Genomic DNA, 20,301 nt, shown 5'->3' with positions numbered 1-20,301 from the left:
TTGCCTATATTTTTGGAAAAAACACCAGACCTTCCTAACTAATTACGTTTACCTTTCGATTTCGAATATTTGTTGTGCCTTTTATATTTCATTATTCCTTTTATATTTTCAAATGCTTGGACTTCTTTAGTATATTTATATTCCTGTTCTGTGGAATTTCTTTCTTGAAAATTTTGGAGATTTTATCTTGTATTATTATATTTAGCACGTTGCTTATTTGGATTCTTCAGTTGGTTTGGTCATCAAATCTCCTCTCTAAAATACAATTAATAATATTAAAGAAAAATGTTTTCCCCTAATCTTTTTATATTCTATGCTTCTATATTCTATATTCTACATCCCACCTAATTCTGTCATCCTTAATTACTCTCTTATTTTTCACGAAAAAATGTTTCAGACAAAAGTTGTATGGTATCCAGAAAAACGTACTGTGTTTTTACGTATATCATCTTGCGATGACCTTGAAACGTCCAGTAAAGGTGACATTAAAATTTTTAAATAGATGCCTCCATATTTCATTACTTATTCTTGTAGCTAATATTTAAAAATTTTCAAAACACTATTAACTCCTGCCTTTTGTACTATCCGTGATCGAGATATGAACTTTAAAATTCACCATATCCGATGTTCACCATGAGTACACATAAAGGTGTTTTTAATAATGCCACTACTGATATACCCGATATATACTGATATTCCGCGCAGTCATTTTTAGATAATTCCTTGTATCGGTCTGTCGAATTTCAATGTCAAAAAACACAAGTTTGTAGCGTTTTGAAATGTAATGAAAATGGAAGCATCCATGTAGAAATTTTAATGTTACCTTTACTGGACGTTACTGGAGGTTAGCTCAAGGTAATGTATGTAAAAGCATAGTATGTTCCCCTCGATACCATAGAACTTTTGTCTGAAACATTTCTTCGTATCGTGAGAAATAAGAGAGTAACTAAGGGTGGCAGAGTTAGGTGAAATCTTATATATTCTATATTCTGATACATTCCATTATTTTTCTATATCATATTCTGTAACCCAATCGCATATCTTACATAAAATTCTACATAACCTCTTAATATTCAAACTGCCTGCAAACCTTTATATTGTGTTCTGAACTTATGAGATATTCATCATTATACGGTACTAATTATATTTTAGGTTAGAAATTAAATTAAAAACTCGTCAAATGGATTCTGACAAAATCAAGAAAAGAAGCATCCTATGTACGTCGTCTGAAATGGCAAGTGAGACGTGGCAATAAATATTTTAATCGATCATGAATAAGAACGTTAAATCAACGTATTTACGAAAGTATCGATTATACGAAATGTCCTAGTCGTCCTACAAGAATAGATTCAACGGCGTTCAATGGGAAACTGAATTATTCACTGAGACGCTTCTGAATCTGAATTTTATTAAATCACGTCCGCGAGATTTACGAGCCCGGCTCCCTTAGGAAAGCACGATTGTTTGATCACGTAAAACGTTTCTTAGTTTTCTGTTCTGTTTGCCTGCCTTTAATGTCGCTAATACTGACAAGAACGACCATAAGCTGTCCATTTAACAGATCAACGAAATATTAATTACTTATCACTTATGCATAGGTTTGGTAATAGGTCTTGTTGTTTTTAAAAATCAATAACTCTTTGATAATTTTAAGAAACGTGAATATGATAATTGTTTTTGATTTTTTTATGAAGAATTGATAATTATTCTAAATTTTAAAGAGGAGAAATTTTAATTATTTAATACTTTTAGATAATAGACATTTAATAGTTTTTATATTTATTACTTATTATATTTATATGTAATTATATGATAATTACTGATATATTTTTTTAAATGATATACGTGATTTTTGGGTAGTTTCGTTATATTTCAATGGTATGAAAAGAAGACGTAAGAATAAAAATCTGAAACATTTATCTTATCAGGCAGAATATCGTAATCAAATTTCACTTTCTTTTCCTTGTGGCTATCAATTTACGTCATTAGTGTGTAATCGCATAAAATTGATTCTGAGGTGAAATTCATGGCACTATCTTCTTTCTCTAAGAATTTATTATAAAAAGAAAATTTAGGTAATTTCCATATTTCTAAATAAATGTTTTAATTAATTTTGTTTAATTCTGATTTAAAAGAATTATTTACGTGTCTTTGAAAATTTCTGTTTAAAAAGAAGGAAAACGTTTTTTCACATAAAGAAGGAAGAAATTACTACATTTTAAAATAATTCAGTTGGACTAAGAAAGAAACGAAGATAATTTTTTAGTAACAGTTTTAGAATTTCTTAAAAATAATTAAATCTGTAGACGAAGATCGTTAACTTGAGAAATTGAAGAATGTATTATTGAAAACAAAATGCTCTGTAACTTCGATCTTCGAGCGATTGAGAATTCCAATAGCCGATGGTCAGACCTACTTCTACTACTTGAACCATAATGTAATGTGACGGCTGTCTACCCATGGGTAGGAACAATCTACTGACGTTCCTCTGGCAATTCTGGCATGCATGAGTTACACAATATAGGAATAGGGATGTATTTCTGACAAAGTTTAACTTCTGCAAATATTACTAGTGATAGAATACATATAATAAATTTTTATAATCAGGTACAGAATTTATCAAATTTTACCTTTTATAGTTAAGTAAAGCTATCTTATAAAGTTCTGATTAGATGATTAATCTTTAAAGTAAAACATAAGTAATATATTTATTAATATAACAAAATTTTACATAGACACTAAATTTTATTAATATAATTATTGAAAATTATTAAAATGTATTGTATTAATAAATTAATAAAATTTGACATGTATTATATTATATTTTATCGTATTCTCTTATTATATTGTAAACTTTCGTTTTCAAATAATTCTAATCTCGTATTATTTTATATATACATGCGTAAAATTTTAAGGCAAAAGAAATTTATAGAATATCTTCCTATAACTTGTTTTATTTAAATTATTTTGTCATAATAATTACTTTATAAGGCATGAATATTCCTCAAATCTAATTCTTACAAATTACACTTATTTTTAGGATTAAACAAATACTTGCAACGGAATGCAATCCATAGAGAAAGGAAAAAAAACTCGTTTACAATTTCAATAAATATTAACTTGGTTGCAGCAATAACAATGCTGTTTAATGTACCACAGAGAGCCCTTCCTGTTCCCTTAATTCTACCAAGTAATTTCGGCGTTGACTTACACGTTTACCTTCCTTTGAAATGCTTGTGAAAGTATTTTAAAAAATTTGTCACTGTTACAACATATTTAGTAAGTGCAAATTTTATTGACTTCATAAAAATGAATTTTAGTAATCTTTTAAAACATTTTTTTTGTAGAATATAATATAATTTTTTAGATTAATTATCTAGGCCTGATTTAGTGAACTAATATTATTAATGAAATTTTACAAATTACAAGTTACAAATTATTAAAAACAATTACAATAAGTATACATGTATAATAGGCAAAAGTTTGGTAGTAAAACAAAGAAAATTTTACAAACTTGAAAATCATTCGATTGTACTATTTTGTGCCCTATTATTTGCTATATTATTTATTCAAAATTGCTCTATAACTAGTCACTTGTCAATTCACTAATATTATTAATTAAACATGAATAATGTTAGATGAATAATTAAGATGAATGAGTAAACAATTTATACTAGTTTTATAAATTATTTTGTATTATCATATAATAATTAAGAGATTTCAAAAAAATTTTAATAACCAAAATTAAGTTCGTTTATTCAACAACCGTAAGAATATATTTGACGGGGATAGTCTTCTTCAGTGACCTTGAGTAGCTACCTAGGTACTTCTCAACTACATACAATCTAAAACCTCGTGATTAGAAGTGCTTTCAAGATCGCTTATTGTTAACCTCAACACTATAACAATAACCACGACAATAAATGCAACGAAAAATAGGAATGGTCACGTCTTTTAGATACCATTTCAGAGATTGTCTACCAAGCTCCATACAATTTACCTCATACATAAGAGGAACTATTCAAACAGTTGATACAAAGAGATTTTATCGTTCACAAGGTAGAATCAATGAAAAATCCAAACAACGATGAAGATGTATGATCTAATTAGGGATGAAGCGGCGATGGAAAAGGTAAGTCTAAATGTGGAGGTTCTATATGGCTTCTATCGTGCCAACCCCCTGCCACAGGGTGGGCGTGATACAGTCCATAATTAACGCCATTTGTTGCTATTTTTTTTAGACCCTGGATACTAGACAGTATCAAGGCCATTTTAGCCAAGAGCAACGCCTTGCCACCGAGAACCGCGAGGAACTGGAAACCCATGGGTATCAAGATCGAACCCATCAGCAGGAAGCCCATCATCATCAGCGGCACCATGTGGTTATGTCTACGACGGTGGCGACGCCTGCGGCCTGATAACGAAACGAGCATCATTAATGAGATACTTAAGACAACAAGTGGCTTGTTAATGTCCACTCTCAAATTAAAGAAGGATTTTCGTGCAACAACAATAAAAGCAAGTGATTTTCATGATTTTTTTTATACTAACTGCTAGTTATGTAGGATTAAATCCTCTTAGGATCTAAATACAGTCCTGAAATTGAAATGTAATCTTTTTTTATATCAATTTTTCTTACTATTTATTAACTTCTTAAACTGCAACTTTTAACGACATTTTAGACTGACATGCCCGATAACTAATTGATCAATTTCGCACAAAGGTTATTCACTTTGCTACTTTTGATTATTTATTTATAACATTTTTTTAATCAATATAAACTTAATTTATCTGGTGATAAAAGTAATTTTTTCTCATAAAGGCTAGAACTTTCCAATCTTCTATGTTTTCTTTCAAACGTAGGTTCAATTTCAGCGTAAATTATCTAACTTTCAGAAAATTTCTTTTGCATTCTGATGACTGTGACAAATGCTATACTGCACACCAGCAATGGTTACATCGTCAAAGACGATCGCAAGACCTGTATAATATACAATAAGCAATAAGAAGAAATAAAAGAAGTTACATTCGTACTTCAAGACTATCTATTTAACCCCAAAAAGGTCCAATTACATATAATCAGTAGTATAGTAATCACTTACTTGTATTGTTCTTACACGAAAATCCCCCCTTAAGTATATATATTATATATCTGTTTTCTTTTTTAATTTTTCAATTAACTGAATGTACTATAATTGAAAAAGTACATATATAGTTATAAACCGTAAAAGAAATATTACGTTTACAAATGAATAGTCCAATTTTTTCAGTAAAATTCAGAGCCTGTATATGAGAAGCTATCGCAAGTTGTTCAATCAAAGTATTTGTCATTGCTTTCTATAACTTTAAGCCATCTATTGGACAAGTGACGAATTCCAACACGGTAAGAATGCTTTAGACACGATTCAATCGTCATGGCACGAACAACAGTGAACGTTCTGTGAAATTCCTACGTATCAACGTTAGGCCACACGCTGCTTCTACGACAAAAGACGTTATAATGAGCCTTGTTTGCGACATCTTGCAGCAGTCAGTTTAATCACTGGACATTAGTTCTTCGGATTACTACCTGTTCCGATCGATGCAACACGCCTTATCCGATAATCACTTCCAATTAGTAACTGAGATACAAAAATAACTTGGTAATCGGATCTTGTCTAAAAATGCAGCATTTTTTTCCGTGATGGAGTCCATCACTTGTCCGATAGATGATTTAAAAATATAGGATGCAACGATGAATATTTTGCTTGAACATCTTACTGTATTTCTTTAAATAAACTTTCAATTTCAGTAGAAAATTTGGATTGTTTATTTTGTACATTTAATATTTGTAAAATAATGTTGCATGATAATGATTACGTTTACAGCAAGATATTTTATTAATCAGAATTTACCATTTCAGTTAAATGGACAAGGACAAACCTTCGAATTTGTAGCTATCTACATCGGTTGCTTCATTATTAAGGAGGGAAATAATTTTATTGGTCAGATAATCCACGTCGACTTTGAACACATGAGTGCGTAAAACTCGTAACAATCGCTTCACGATAACAGCTGTCCAATTGGTATCATCCCCTATCTCACTGAAACATACAGAAAAAGATAATTTAAGTATTATATATTTACATTTTTCTTCTTTGTTAATTTTGTAAAAATATGAAGTTGAATCTTTATTGAATATATCAAATAATTTATTATCGTTACAGATTTACGGATGAACTAATTTTATAATAAATCGTTTACTTAAAAAGATTTCAAAAAACAAACGGGATCAGTTTCAATTTCAATACACGCTAGATAATAGGTCATTAAGTTAATCTCGTGCTGAGTAAGAAATCCCTTAAACGCGGATTACTTGTCACGTGAGATTGCGTGACTTGAAATTTGTCCGCGGAAAATACTTCAGCGCTCTATTAAAGGTCTGACATTTTTCCTGTTCGCAAGAAATAGGGCGAGGCGAAATCGTAACTACTTTGTGTCAGTGTATAGACGTTGGAAACCATCGTAGGTCAGCGAAACAACGATAATAACCAACAGGAATGTTATACAAGTTTTAAATAAATAAATAACTAATCTTTTCTACAATTCAAAATATAATTTATAAAAACTGATAAAAAGAAACGTATAAGACAAGAATACTTCAATAATATCTGAGAATGTTGATTATTTTCTTCATGAATTTTATATTATTCTTTTTTAATCTCTTTTATTCATAATGAAATTTATCCAAATTGATAAAAAATATTTATGAAAAAAATAAGAATAATGCTGAAATATTATGTAAAATCAAAGAAGAGAATGATTAATATTTTTGAATATTATTTAACTTGAAAGTAATTTTTAAAATTTTCAAATCAATTATAAAATTAATTTAAATACTTCTCACTCCTCGGTAACTTATATCGTAAATGAATATAATTCTCCATTTCGAAAATTGCATAGGTTCATAAACATTTATATTTTCAGATATAAGGTTCGTCAAGTTTACAGAGAAATTTGCAGAAATTCTATGGGATTGGAGGTCTGCAATCTTTTAGACGCTTATTCTAATATTGACCGAGCTATTGGATAAAGGAAATCAAAGATGAACTACACTTTTCAACAGAACGGGTCTTTACATTGTATCAAAGAACTTTTAATATTTTTAATAAGATAAGCTTTGGATATAACTGCTCTTAGATTACCATATCTACACTTTACTTACTATAGAAGTGGTATAGTTCGAAAAATTGTATTTTATTTCTTTATTTAATCATGATCAAGTTCATTGTAATTTCATAAATGACAAGAATGTACTTGATTCAATTTTGAGAACATTATTCAAGTTATTGATAAATTTAATTAACAAAATAATGTTATTATGCTCACAAATATAATCTTTTATATTTTACAGTTGTAAATTGATATTATTAAGTTGACAATTGATATTATTCATTTTAATTTTGACTAAATTATTTAAAATAGACATCTATCTAATATTTTTTACGGTAGAAATTAATATTCTTTATCCATAATTTTTTAAATTACTATTTGTACAATGTAAAAAAATTATTTTTAATAGAAAACGATTTTCTACAGTTTCCAAGAACAAAGATAATAATTTCAACAACTTTTTAAATTATTATTTATGTAGTTTAAAAATTATTACTTTTAATAAGAAAATTAATATTTGCCATTAGTGTTTCTATAACGGGGACGTTTGATTCAATTATAAATGAAGGGAATAATAATTAGAACGACACTTGGAGAGAAAAGAGCGATATCTCATAAAATGATCAATAGGGAGTTAACTTTCATGCGATTTTGCAAGCCGAGAAGTTTCGAAGTGGAGCGCAGGGCTTCCACGGCGACTTTCACGCCCTAAAACTTTTCGGAACCGAAGTCGAACTTCCACGAAACTTCTGCAACGGATGTCGGTTGTATTTTTCTCCAGATTCTCAAATATTTAAAATCAATCCACTGAAATCTACGATTTCTTTGCTTTTTTTTATACATTTCTATTTCTGCATCACTCTCATATCATGGATCTTCCAGTTTTCATTTTGAGTAAAAATATTCTGAAGTGAGTTTTTAAAATCGTGTAGATTTTTACTTTTGAGAGAATATTGTTTATTTTATGAATTTAATATTTTCTTTAGGATATTTTGGGAATTATATTTCACCTTTTTTAGTAAATCTAAATTTTAAAAAATATCATATTTTTTATAAACCGTAGAAAGAAATATAATTTTTATTTCAGGTCATGTCAAAGATAGTAAAGTCAAAACATTATCATTTATAGTTAGAGAACATCTAATTCTAAAATATCCAATTCGTCTAAGAGGCTAAAATGATCAACTCCACCTTTTATAAGTTTCACAATTTTATTATCCAGGTACATGATTAATGTTCGGTTCTCAAAAAATAAATAATTCTTCTAATGCAACCACTTCTTTCTACTTTTCAATTTTCTTCTTGGCTTCTGAGTGGCACATACGAGCCTCTTATTTGTCAAATCGGCTAATTGCACAAAAAGATTGCACAAGAAAATCGCTGAACTTATATGTAACTTATAATCAACCGAGTATTTTTGCATTAGCATTTCAAAAATTTCTAAAAGTGGAGCTAACCTCTTTGACCTATGAACAATTCATATAGCAATGAACACATTAATTCTTTGTTCTTGTTTACCTTTCTCTATAATTGTCCGTAAAATTCTTGTCCTCGTGGAACCTTACTAAATCCAGCCCCTCGAAAACTGGTATAATATCATCAACTAGAAGTGCATCCAAAGCAGCCAATGCATGTTCCTGCACGCATTTTCGAAACTTCTCTAAAAACTCATCTTGCCCTGAATTGTTCCAGGATTCCAATGGACAATTCTGAAGCACGGTACTTAGGCCTGTGTACCACTTCGTATTGTCGTCGCAACTAGCGCCATCGGTCACAAGGATGACAAGTATGAACACGTAGAATGCACGCGGGTGCATCTGCATTCAGGGGAATAGTCGCCAACTTTAATAGCCGGTCGTAACAACTCGCAGACCGATAAAACTTAAGATTCGAGGGTACGCTCCGGAAACGATACTTTGTGTTATCGCGCGTGCAAGTTATAGGCGTGATAAAAACAAATGTTTTGAATAGGTAATTTATGCTTGTTTTGAATTTTATACTTTTTTCCTTTTTTATTATTAGGCTGCAGATGTTCATGCAATTTTATGTTTATGCACGTAATTACAGAAATGGAATTTAAGTAGATATTTGTTTCATCTACTACATATCATGATAAATGGTCTACTTTGAATATTTCATATATTTCTGCATATTATATGCATTCTATAAATTTTGTTAATATTAAATGTCCCAAAAATGCATAATCATCTACAGTCTATTATGCTTTAAATTATAATATTAAAATTCCTTAAGAGTTTATTTGTTGATCTTGAATTAGACTAATTAATTTTGAACATAGCATTTATTTAATGCTATTAAAATCATTTGATAAAAATTAAGATTTATAAAATAATATTTTGCATATATGAAAGAAAATTTAGTAAATTTTCTTAAATTTATGTATATTCTATTTGAATTAATTTGGTGTATAAGACTTGTTCAATAATTAAAACCAAACCTTGCAATATACTATACCAACACTACTATATCCTGAAAAAATCATTCTTCAAAGCGTGAAAAAGTAAAAATTCCAAAATTTCTTCCTTCCTTAATATTCACAACTTTTTACAAGTAAATAACGATCATTAAAGTTACAGCTACCCTTGCAATCCAATGTTCTTCATTCACTGAACAAAATGAACTTTACCTCGAAACACGAGCACACCACTGGAGATATGTTCTCCAAATCGGTCGCGATACACTGTAAACGTTCGATCGTAGCTATATGAAGATTTATACATGCAGGAAATAGGCTAGGAAACCGGCCAGGTGGTCATTGCGATTCATCGAAGGGCAACAAGGCAACGGTTAAAAGGCGGCACCTTTTATGCTCCAGCAACCTTGGTCTGTAATTATCAACAAACTCTTATAGAGTTGCATGACTCAGACCCTGAATTGCTCTTTCAACTGATCAGTGACATTCTGATAATTGAATATAAATAATACATAAAAACACGAAACTTTTTAAAGTGGTTATAACATGCTTACAATAAAAACAAAAAGATTATGATAATATATTCAATCACAAGATCTAAAAGAATAAAATTGTTTAAGATGGCAATAAGATACTTACTACATTAATAAGAACAAAATTTAAAGAAGTATAGCATAAATAAGTATACTGCATAAATATTAATATTTCTAAATATAATTTATCTCTTTTAATCAGATTATTTTATTACATGATTTAATGAGACATTATGAGTACTGTATTCTATTGAGATAAAAGGAATTAAAAACCAAGAAAAATTAAATTATATGACATTTAGAATTTGCTAACTGTGAGGTAATATTTAAAAATGATCTAAACCTTCTTGTATAATAAGATACCAACTAATAATATTAGTAAACTGACAAAGTACAAATTGCAGGGTATAGATTACATTTTTGTATAATTTCATAATCTTTTATCAAATAAAACAGTGATTATTGACAATCTATAAATGTTACTTGTAAAATTTCATTTGTTTTATTTAAATGGAAACTTATGTTAATGTCATGCAAAAATATTTTACTTTACATTATTATAAGACTGCAAGAAACACTATGGCTGCAATTTTCTTTTCTTCTCAAACGGTGCTTCTTTTGATGTACGTTACTTTTCCAGTCCGGAAATTAATGCTTCGATACGAAAATTACTAACTATAAATTTATATTCTTCGAGAAGTTACAGTACTCGACGTCTTTCATACCATAGATTAGTAAGTTTACGGTAAATTTTCTATTAAATATTATGGCAAAGTGAGGAAATGGAGAAGTTATGAAAAAAAATTTTGTATTAAAAGAGAATTGTATAAAATAAATGCTTTAACAATAAAGTTGCAAATTTTATTAAGATATAATATAATATAACAATTGAAATTATTAATCTATTATAAATATATTTTTTAGTCATTAACTTCATACAATAAAGAAAGCACCTAAGCTGGACCAAACCATAAAATTTCTTTATTTCTAGCTAGATTTTGTTCCTTACTTCATGAAAACAAAATATCACATGCTGCAGCACTGTATTCATTAGGAAAAATAAATTGTAGAAAATATATAATAGATTACACCAAGCTAAAAAAGAAACCTCACAATGGTTCTTTGGCAAGTATATACATTACACATGAACCACGAATCTCGTTTTATTCCAGAAATTCGATAATCTTTTCTCTGAAAAGTCATCGATAACCTGTAAACATTCGTTCCTTGAGAATAATAATAAATGAGAATGAGAAGAAACAAGAAATATCTTCTGATCTCATATATAGAATAAACAAGAAATTATATAGGATAATCATATATGCTTCTTCAATGCACAATATAGTGTTTCAAAACTATGATTTAGCGAAGTAAGTGATAGTAAATAGTAATGAAAAAAAATATATATGTTTTATTTAATTAACATATTTCCCATTTCGCTTCATTTTTTACAAATTCTAATCTAATCAATAAACTACTTAATATATACCAAATCCCCATAAAAAAATCTGATATATGTAGCTAATCAGTAGTCGCTTAAAACTTACATCTTCCTAATCTCATCATTAGACTGCGGAAGTTTATGCTTTTATAGAAAATTTAAAAGTGCAATGTGCATGCAATACACAAAGTATGCAAATATATATTGAATATTTAAGATAAAACAAACATTTATAAAAAAGACATCTGTCTATAAACAAATATCTACCTATGAAAAGTTTAGATTTCATTTCTTTAATTATATTCATAAAAATGTGAATTTACATAAACATCCGCAATCTTCTTATTACAAACAAATAAAGCGAAATGAAACGTCTTTCTTGAATGAAAAATTTTCTTAATCAAGTTTTCATCATAATCCTATCACACTTTACTTAATTAACATGTAGTTTTGAAGTATTCTGTATGCTAGGAGTTGGACAGAGTTATTGCAAATTTCTGTCAATCACAGAACTATAATAATCTCACTTATTTATCCCACCAAATATGCACCCTTGATCGTCATCCTTTTATGGATTATCATAAAAAGGTATTCAATCTTTCTATGGGTAAGACTTTTAGTTTTTGTTTTTCATTTAGGTTTTACAAACGTACGAATTATAACTACATATCGAACAACTGTCTTCGTTGACATTCCCCTCTGTATTTTTCATTCCCTTCAGACGATACTTGTTCCTCGGCATCCCAGAATTAATGCACAATTCCAGGAAAGCCCACTCCTCAATGGATCCAAGAGAACTTTCTTCACTAAGAGAACTCACAGAACTATGCCTTGAAGGTACTACATTCAACTTCGTTGTATTCCTACGTAATTCATCGTCATCATTTTCACCATTTAAAATTGGGGACCTACAATTAGGGATTTCGGAACGTGAAGTGCTTAGAATGTTTTCGTTCATGTTGTTATTTTCGTGCTCTGGCTGAGAAAACTTCCTGGTATACAATGTCATACGGTTTGTTCTTTCATATGTATTAATTCCACCATTTTTAACAATATGTCTCCTATTTTCCTGAACCTTCGTAGAATGGAAGGTGCAAGAAGTTCCTCTGTGCAGGGAAAGATCATTCTCTATGGGTTTATGTGATGTCTGCGTCTGCACCACCGTGTTTCCAAACAGATAGGGTTTATTCACATGATAATATGAAGTATTGGAAATATTTCTCGCTTTTGAGTATTCTGGTTGCTTCTTTACGGACACCAAGGACGAATTTGATGAAACATTCAACGCCTACAAATGATAAAAGACCCATAAAGTCTAATCCATCTAAAATTTGATATGTAGAATAAGAAAATAAAACTGTATATTTTTACCTTTGGCATACCAGATTTAATACACTGCGCCAGCATGATGTCTTCCTCTTCCTCTGAGAGGCCTAAATTATCCTCGAATGGTGCAGACTTCTTCGACTGATGTTTATTATCCTCAATATATCCTGGCTGACGGTACGATGTAGACGATGACGACGATGGTTTTCTTGAAGCCGTCACCTTCGATTTCTCCGCGGTTTGCGGCAATGCTTGTCCTATAAGTGTTGAAATATTCAATTTAACCTAGAATTAATACACAATGGTTCATAAGAAATATTGATATAATCAGAATTAGTCAAAAACGGAATAAAGAAAGAAACCTTAGGCATGGCCGCTCTTATACATTCACTAAGAATGGCTTCATCGTCGGAATGATTAGGGCTGTCGCCAAAAGGATCATTTTCGTGATCCAATGTTGTATGACACATGGATTTTCGAAGAGCAGGATTCTTGTTGGCACTTTCTACAGGGGACGATGATGGTGTTCCACATACATTGAATCTCTGTGTTAGCACTTCTGTTTTCTGTACAAAGGGAATGCAACTCGTTGGTGGCGGAGTTATTTGTCTAACCTGAAACAAACATAAGATAGTTAACATTTAAGCCTCCGGCAATTGGGGATATAAATACGTCCAATTATTTTTTGATTTGCTGAAAAGAAATTAATTTAAAAAGTATGCACAATATTGTTTATTGTAGTAATAATATAGTATAAATATATTTTATTTCATGTTATATGGATTAAGAAATGGTATTTAGTCAACTAAATTAATAGTTCTTTTTGTTATGATAATCTTCATAACAAGACCCCATATGCAAGGGAACTTTGCAAAATGTACTTACACATGTAACTGTGTAACTGGGTGTTTAAGTGTTAATATCGAAGATTACTTAAAAAACTTCTCTACAGTTACACGTACTTTCGATATTCCTGACTGAATGCACTCATCAAGAATTTTCTCATCTTCACCAGAGAGATTAGAACTTTCATCTGACAGATCGTTTCTATGGCACTCGACTTCACCCGAAGATTTAGCTTCTTCAATCCTTTCTACATCTTCCTGAACGCTCGGCATAGACAAGGCAGAAAGATTCGATTGTGAGCCCACTGGGGAAATATCAGCAGGTGTATCTTCTGTACAATACACATGTACGGTATCTGGAGCAGCAACAACTTCTATTGCGGGCTTGCTAGGTTTCGAAGCTGTCACTGTAGCATCCGCGGAAGTGACAGCAACAGGAACTGAAGGTTCCAGTCTGTTTAAAACTGGTGTTCTCTGGCAACGTACCAACATGTTTGACGACTCGGATTGTATGGGTTTCTGGACAGTAGACGTTTTGAAAGATTGTCTATATCTGTAATATACATAATTAAAAATATTAATATTAATGTTATTAACAAGTGATATTAGTTGATAATGATATCGCATATTTATTGAAAAAATATCATAACTGAAAATAATTCAGTTCTGTGTGTCTTCTATAAACATATACGTGCAACATGTATATACACGAATGAATAAATATGAATGATTAATATATTGCAAACTATTAAAATACCTATTATTTTGTATTCCCATGCTGATACATGCAGCCAACATGTCTTCATTATCTTCATCACCATCACTCACTTGTTCCTGATCCTTCTCAGCTTCTACGTTACTAACTTTTTCTTCCAAAGAATTTTCTTTAATATCTTTATCTAGCTCATTAGATGGTTCTTTCAGTTCAGTTTGAGGTTTAGATATATTGGAAATTTTCATTTCATCGTCGATAGTTAAAGAACTGAGACTAGTAGCTGTGGAAAATTCAATGGGTGTTGATTCCTCCTTAAATGTGGCGATGTCATCCTCGAAGACACTGGTTCTCAGCGCATGACACTTTGAATATGCTGAAAAATAATATCTGTTAACAAGACTAGTAAGGTATTAAGGACATTCTTATTATTGTATAAATAAAAATTCTTGTGCTTAATCTTTCACTAACGATCAATAGCATTGCATACATAAATGTCGAACAGGCTGTCTTACTGCTTCTTCTGGTATTTTGCTTATAAAATCTGTACACTGATTTTTATGATTACGAGGACTTGGAGGGATAGTTTGTGTTGGTGAATCTGGTAATTCACTTGGAGACACAACACCACTGGTCCTGCGACTATTAAACATCAATTTCAGTGTAAATTATAAATTTTGTTACAACTATTATTATTTTGCTGTGATTTGAGAATTACAGGGGGAAAAATATGATATAAACGTAAAATTTTGTTGATTTTCTGATTTTGATGTTATTTAATAATTAAAACTGACATACTATATAATATAACATAATCAAAAACAAGAACAACTTGCTTGGTCTAGTACTTTAGCAGTAGGTGACAAATCTATGAAGTTTATTTTATAATGTTTTTAAAATCATTATTCTTCAAAAGAATTGAACATATAGAAACTCATAATTAAATTTAATGAAAAGGCAGTTTTGGTAATATGTGATTGTTTGACCAGGATTTTTTTCACTTGGATTTTAAAATTATTCCCATCTAAGAAATAAAAATTATGACTTATCATGTTTCTCCCTGTGCTCTTTATGAGATTTCTAAAAATTACCTAAAATCACTGATGATGGAGCTACGATCATCATGTATAGAATGCTGCTCAAATCCACTCAATGAACCTAGAGAACTACAACATGAAAACATTAAAGGAGTTTGTTCTGCATAGTAGTCTTGTCTACTGAATGTAACCATTTTGCCTATAACAATCAATGTAACAAATAAAGTCACAATTTTCCATAACACTTGATAAAAGTTTATACAGTACATTAAAACATTAAACATAGCAAACCTTCTTTGTCTACAACTCTGGAACTATTTTTTCCTTCTGTAGAACTATCAGTTTCATCAGGAATACGTAATATGTTGATGTTAGTGCTAGCTGCAGTACGGTCTGCTCTCTCTGACACATTATCAGCTTTGTCAGAAGAATCTGTGGAAGGTTCTTTGGAAATAATTCCATTAACATTATTCCTTTGTGTTATCGCACTACCAAGGGAGCTGAGAGAATTAGCACGAGAAAAACCATCAGATGTTCCTGCTTGATAATAATTAATTAACTTTTCATTAGAAAGACAGTTAGGTTTACATGTCTCGGAAGTTTTAGAGGATTCTAATTCTTTCTCAACAAGAAGTGAACGGTCTTCATTGCAATTAATTGTCATTGGATGCTCATAATTCAAATCTTCCTTACGACTAAGTTCAACATTCTTTTTGCTGTGTTTCTTCTGTGAATCAACAGATTCCTTTGCATTCTCCAGACGTAAATCGGACATGGAAGTTGCAGTTGAAAAATTGAAAGGTGTTTCATACGGAGTTCCTTCTGTACAGTAAGTCTTTACAGTATCCTCCTGAACGCTTCCAGGAAAATATTCAGGACTCTGTTTCTCATCGTCATCAGTGTCATCCTCTGCGTATCGTAAACTATAATCTGTTGGCTGATCAAGATCGGTTTCAGCATAATCTCCAAATAAATCGACTTTGGAGTCACGTTCCCCGAATTCTTTCTTACAAGATCGATCACTTCGAGAAGAATTCTCCGTTTTCCTTTCACTGTACTTTTTGCTATAATCTACTGGTTGCTCAGTTATTTCATCCTCATATCTTTGTCCCGTATTCCTCTCCATACTGTGCTTATTACTTTATTTTTTCGATTGCGATATATTTTCGTCCTCGAACAATTTTTTTGGAATTACAGTTTTATCAATTGATTAACATAAAAATACGAGGTTTGAGTATTAACTAAAGATTTGGGTGTGAAAAAGAATTATTGAAATCCGTTTTAACAGATTAATGTTTAATTATTCTCACCATCCCCGGTAAAATCTTAAATCAGTAGATGAGTAGGAAGATCACCGATACAATGTTAAAAAAGTCAGCCAAAAGTGCACACCAAGAACAAGGGTCTCTAACGGTCAACGATAGAACTATGCATATATTCTCCTTCGATACTCTTAATGGGATGAAAAAATAAATAAAATATTCAAAGTACAATGTCTTTTATAATAATTGGTAGATAAAACAATTTTCTATCAAGATTCTACTTTCGCAATTTTATATGTCAATATATAAATTTGCATGAAAATGCAGTCTAATCATGATTATTTAATTTATTTCTACATTTAATAACTTACATTATAATGAAATTTATATTGTAATATTGCAATAAAAAAAACATTACAAAATAAATTTTATAGAATATCTTGCAATTATAATAAAATGTCAGCTTCTCTGTAAGCATCTTTTTTTAATAATTATCAGAATAACTTTTTCTTAAAGATATATCCTCTTCATTAAGAGAATATAATAATTTTAGACAGAGATATTTCAACACATGTAGCTATTTTTACAGGGATGCTTTTGTAATATAATATTATATCGTTTTGTTAGTATCAGTTAACATGTATAAAAAATCCAAAACGGACAAATGCAGGCGAAATTTCGGTTCCGAAAAATTCTTGAAATATAGCACCGATTCCGAGCATTGGTGAAATTGTGTCACCTCCTTATGGAATCCTAATTAACTAATAGAAAATCACTATTTTGGTCGACAAATTTCTTGTTCGAACGACAAGTTTCTTACTCTCAGATTTTCTCGGAAAATTACATCATTTTCTGGAATTTTAAAATGTTTCATATACTTCTTATACTATTTTATTCTTTTAATACTTATCAATATTTAATATTCAATATTTACCAATTTTTTCGAATTTTTGTCATCATTAACCTATCCCTCAAAGCAATGGGAATTGGAGAGAATTAGAGGATTGTGGATGTTGAAAGGGGACTTTAAATGATTAAACGCTTTGTTTATTTACAAAATAAGATTGCTTTATTCAATTCAATTTGCAAGTTTACAACAATTGTACAATTTTACAATGTGTTCATCATTTTCTATATAATAATTTGTGTAATCGTGTAATTTTATGCTAATTTGATTTCGTTGCTCGATCGATGAAGTTAAAATAATTCTTCTTGCGCGAATGAAGACCGAACATTTATAAATAGACTACGAATATTTATGCAAATTCATATTTTCATAAATACAATGAATCCTGTATTTTAAATATTTCACATATTTTCGTATATTATGTACATTGTATGTATTTTACCACCCTTAAACTCATAAATGTATAAAGATTCGCAGTCCAGTTATAAATGCTCGTGGTACAGCGTAGCGTTCTGCCGCTTGTTTTCGAATCACTACTAAGCGCATGCGTCCGGCAAACTCCGTACACCAATATTCGACGACGTTCTGATTGGTCAATATAAAAAACTCGCGAATTTGAAAGATTCATTCACACGGTTCCTTTTTCTACATATATTAATATTATTTTATTGTTACAGACAGCCGTTAATTACTTATTACTCCATGACAAATTGTCTGGCTAGCTAAGGCTACCAGCCACAGCTAACACTCAACTGATACATTGAAATAAAGAAAAGGAAAGAAAAGATTCGTTCAAGCAGAATGTTGCAACCATTAAGCTCATGTACGCAAATTCCTTACTACTATATAAAAGACCGTATTAATATTATTTAAAACTGATACATCGATCGCAGTGTGCTCTGGAGTTATTGGCTATACGAAATGATCGCACAATATGTCCAACATACATTGAATAACAAATATGAATGAATCTATTTAAACACTTATAATCATTAAAAGTATAATATTAAACAGATCTTAAGATTGTATACATTATTGCAATTTGTTTCTTTGTTTTGGGAAATACTGTATAAAAATACAATGACTGAGAATATGGTTTGGAAATTTTTGTGGAAAAGTACTTCATTCGTTTATTTCAATATCTCTGTTTCTAATCAAGTGGAAATTGAGAAAACATTTGTTATGAACAATATAAAAAGTTAGTCTTAAATCGGGTTTATTTATCTTTTTCTTAATGTAATGTCCTTTATCATTTTATAGTTTAACCTCGTCCCCTTCCTGCTTGAGATCCTCCAGGCTGATTCTGTTGATTTAGCCAAGGTGCAGAACCTGTGCCTCTACCTCTTTGATTTTGACCTCTACCTCTTCCACGAGCTAAAACAAATTGTCAACTCAATAAACAAACAGAATGATTGAATATATATAGTGGCTCATAAAGGCATTACCACAGAAAACTTATATATATATATATTATGTCTTTCATATACAATATATTCAAGTTTCATTAGACCTATAATGAAATTTGAATATCATATTTGAATGAACGTTAGTGAAATTTGAAACAAATATAAACATGTACATAGAAACTACAAGATATTTAGTGCAATTATAGATTTTACAGAGATTACAAAGCATTTAAATAGTTTCCAATTATTCATTATATTAATAAACCTAAATATTCAATGGTATCATCTTTAACACTTATTAAATGTTTTAAATGGCTATCTTTGCTGTACAGTACATATATATATATATATATATATATATGTTCTAATACTTTTATAAGCAGTTGTGTATATCTCATAAAATACCATACATAAATGAATATACTAGGGATGTTTATGCAAATTCATATTTGTATGAGCGTAACTAAAGAAACGATTACCAATTTGAATATTTTACATATTTCCAAATATTGTGTACATTCTATAGATTGTAGAATATTTACATTTCCATAGATATATAAACACCCACAGTCTATTAGTGTAATATAAGGTAAACATTATCAACCCAACTATTCACATAAATTCAAACAAAAATATCTTAAAACTAAAATATATCATGAGTAAACCTTGGGCACGTAAAATAGCTGATTTCCCTCTGCCTGCAGTTCCCGAACCTTTGCCTCCCGGTCTCTTAAACATTGGTGCGTTCTTCAACATGTCTGGTAAAATGAGAAATCTAATTTTTGAGCCTCTAATATAAACATTCTCTAACTGCGCCTCACGGCCGTCTCTATAAGTTACAGTGATATTTTGCATCTGACAGTTCATATTATCCTCAGCTTCTATCAATTTGCCGCGGTATACTTCGCCAGTATTCGTTTCACAGGTTATGGTATGGCCTTCCGCTTCGTGGAGTACTTTTATCGGTACTCCAATTGACATTTTGGCGAACTTTTTATAATTCCAATAACAAACACAAAATATTACTTAATTGATTCAAAATAGTCAGAAATGTCGAAAGAAATAAAGAAATTATAAATGCACGCTATAACCTCTACTCTAGTTGCAAGCGTTTATACTAATCGCTTGCTTTAATTTGACCATCATAGATGGAGTTTCTCTCGCGCATGCGCATTGGATACAATTACAAACGGGAGGCGCGAGCAGAACACAATTCTTACTTCATGATTAAATACTTATTAAAAAT

At 30.3% G+C, this 20,301-nt stretch overlaps 3 protein-coding genes and 2 long non-coding RNA genes across 7 annotated transcripts; 2 read left to right on the top strand and 3 right to left on the bottom strand.

Annotated features, from left to right (window-relative positions):
• Positions 1 to 695: 695 nt before the first annotated feature.
• LOC138188000 (uncharacterized) lies at positions 696 to 4,379 on the top strand. The gene is made up of 5 exons (XR_011175314.1): positions 696 to 965; positions 1,153 to 2,607; positions 3,041 to 3,279; positions 3,959 to 4,132; positions 4,242 to 4,379. It is a non-coding gene; the product is annotated as an uncharacterized LOC138188000 (long non-coding RNA).
• Osi23 (DUF1676 domain-containing protein Osi23) lies at positions 4,107 to 8,975 on the bottom strand. The gene is made up of 3 exons (XM_069129354.1): positions 8,671 to 8,975; positions 5,923 to 6,083; positions 4,107 to 4,414 (listed from the first exon to the last, which is right to left on the bottom strand). The coding sequence occupies exons 1-3, from the start codon at positions 8,973 to 8,975 to the stop codon at positions 4,107 to 4,109; spliced, it is 774 nt and encodes a 257-aa protein (XP_068985455.1).
• Positions 6,079 to 10,256, top strand: LOC138188001 (uncharacterized). Of its 2 annotated transcripts, none has more exons than XR_011175315.1 (4): positions 6,079 to 6,508; positions 6,967 to 7,214; positions 8,845 to 9,123; positions 9,744 to 10,256. It is a non-coding gene; the product is annotated as an uncharacterized LOC138188001 (long non-coding RNA). The 2 variants fall into 2 exon arrangements; XR_011175316.1 differs by lacking the exon at positions 6,079 to 6,508 and adding an exon at positions 6,515 to 6,892.
• Positions 10,257 to 10,958: 702 nt separating this feature from the next.
• Positions 10,959 to 16,882, bottom strand: LOC138187980 (adenomatous polyposis coli protein). Of its 2 annotated transcripts, XM_069129312.1 has the most exons (8): positions 15,772 to 16,880; positions 15,535 to 15,679; positions 14,934 to 15,085; positions 14,489 to 14,819; positions 13,849 to 14,284; positions 13,249 to 13,500; positions 12,932 to 13,171; positions 10,959 to 12,848 (listed from the first exon to the last, which is right to left on the bottom strand). In XM_069129312.1, the coding sequence occupies exons 1-8, from the start codon at positions 16,604 to 16,606 to the stop codon at positions 12,195 to 12,197; spliced, it is 3,045 nt and encodes a 1,014-aa protein (XP_068985413.1). In that variant the 5' UTR covers positions 16,607 to 16,880; the 3' UTR covers positions 10,959 to 12,194. The 2 variants fall into 2 exon arrangements, with proteins under 2 accessions (XP_068985413.1, XP_068985414.1); XM_069129313.1 differs by lacking the exon at positions 10,959 to 12,848 and having other exon boundaries at positions 12,971 to 13,143; positions 15,772 to 16,882.
• Positions 16,883 to 18,672: 1,790 nt separating this feature from the next.
• Positions 18,673 to 20,223, bottom strand: SmD3 (small ribonucleoprotein particle protein SmD3). Its single transcript, XM_069130311.1, has 2 exons — positions 19,721 to 20,223; positions 18,673 to 19,023 (listed from the first exon to the last, which is right to left on the bottom strand). Exons 1-2 carry the CDS (start codon positions 20,034 to 20,036, stop codon positions 18,911 to 18,913), a joined length of 429 nt encoding a protein of 142 aa, XP_068986412.1. The 5' UTR covers positions 20,037 to 20,223; the 3' UTR covers positions 18,673 to 18,910.
• Between the last annotated feature and the right edge of the window lie 78 nt (positions 20,224 to 20,301).

Source organism: Bombus flavifrons, chromosome 16 (assembly GCF_040668555.2).
Source record: "Bombus flavifrons isolate JBK064 chromosome 16, iyBomFlav1_principal, whole genome shotgun sequence".
Taxonomy (NCBI): Eukaryota; Metazoa; Arthropoda; class Insecta; order Hymenoptera; family Apidae; genus Bombus; species Bombus flavifrons.
Note: the sequence above shows the minus strand (reverse complement) of the source record. Positions and strands in the feature narration are given on the sequence as shown.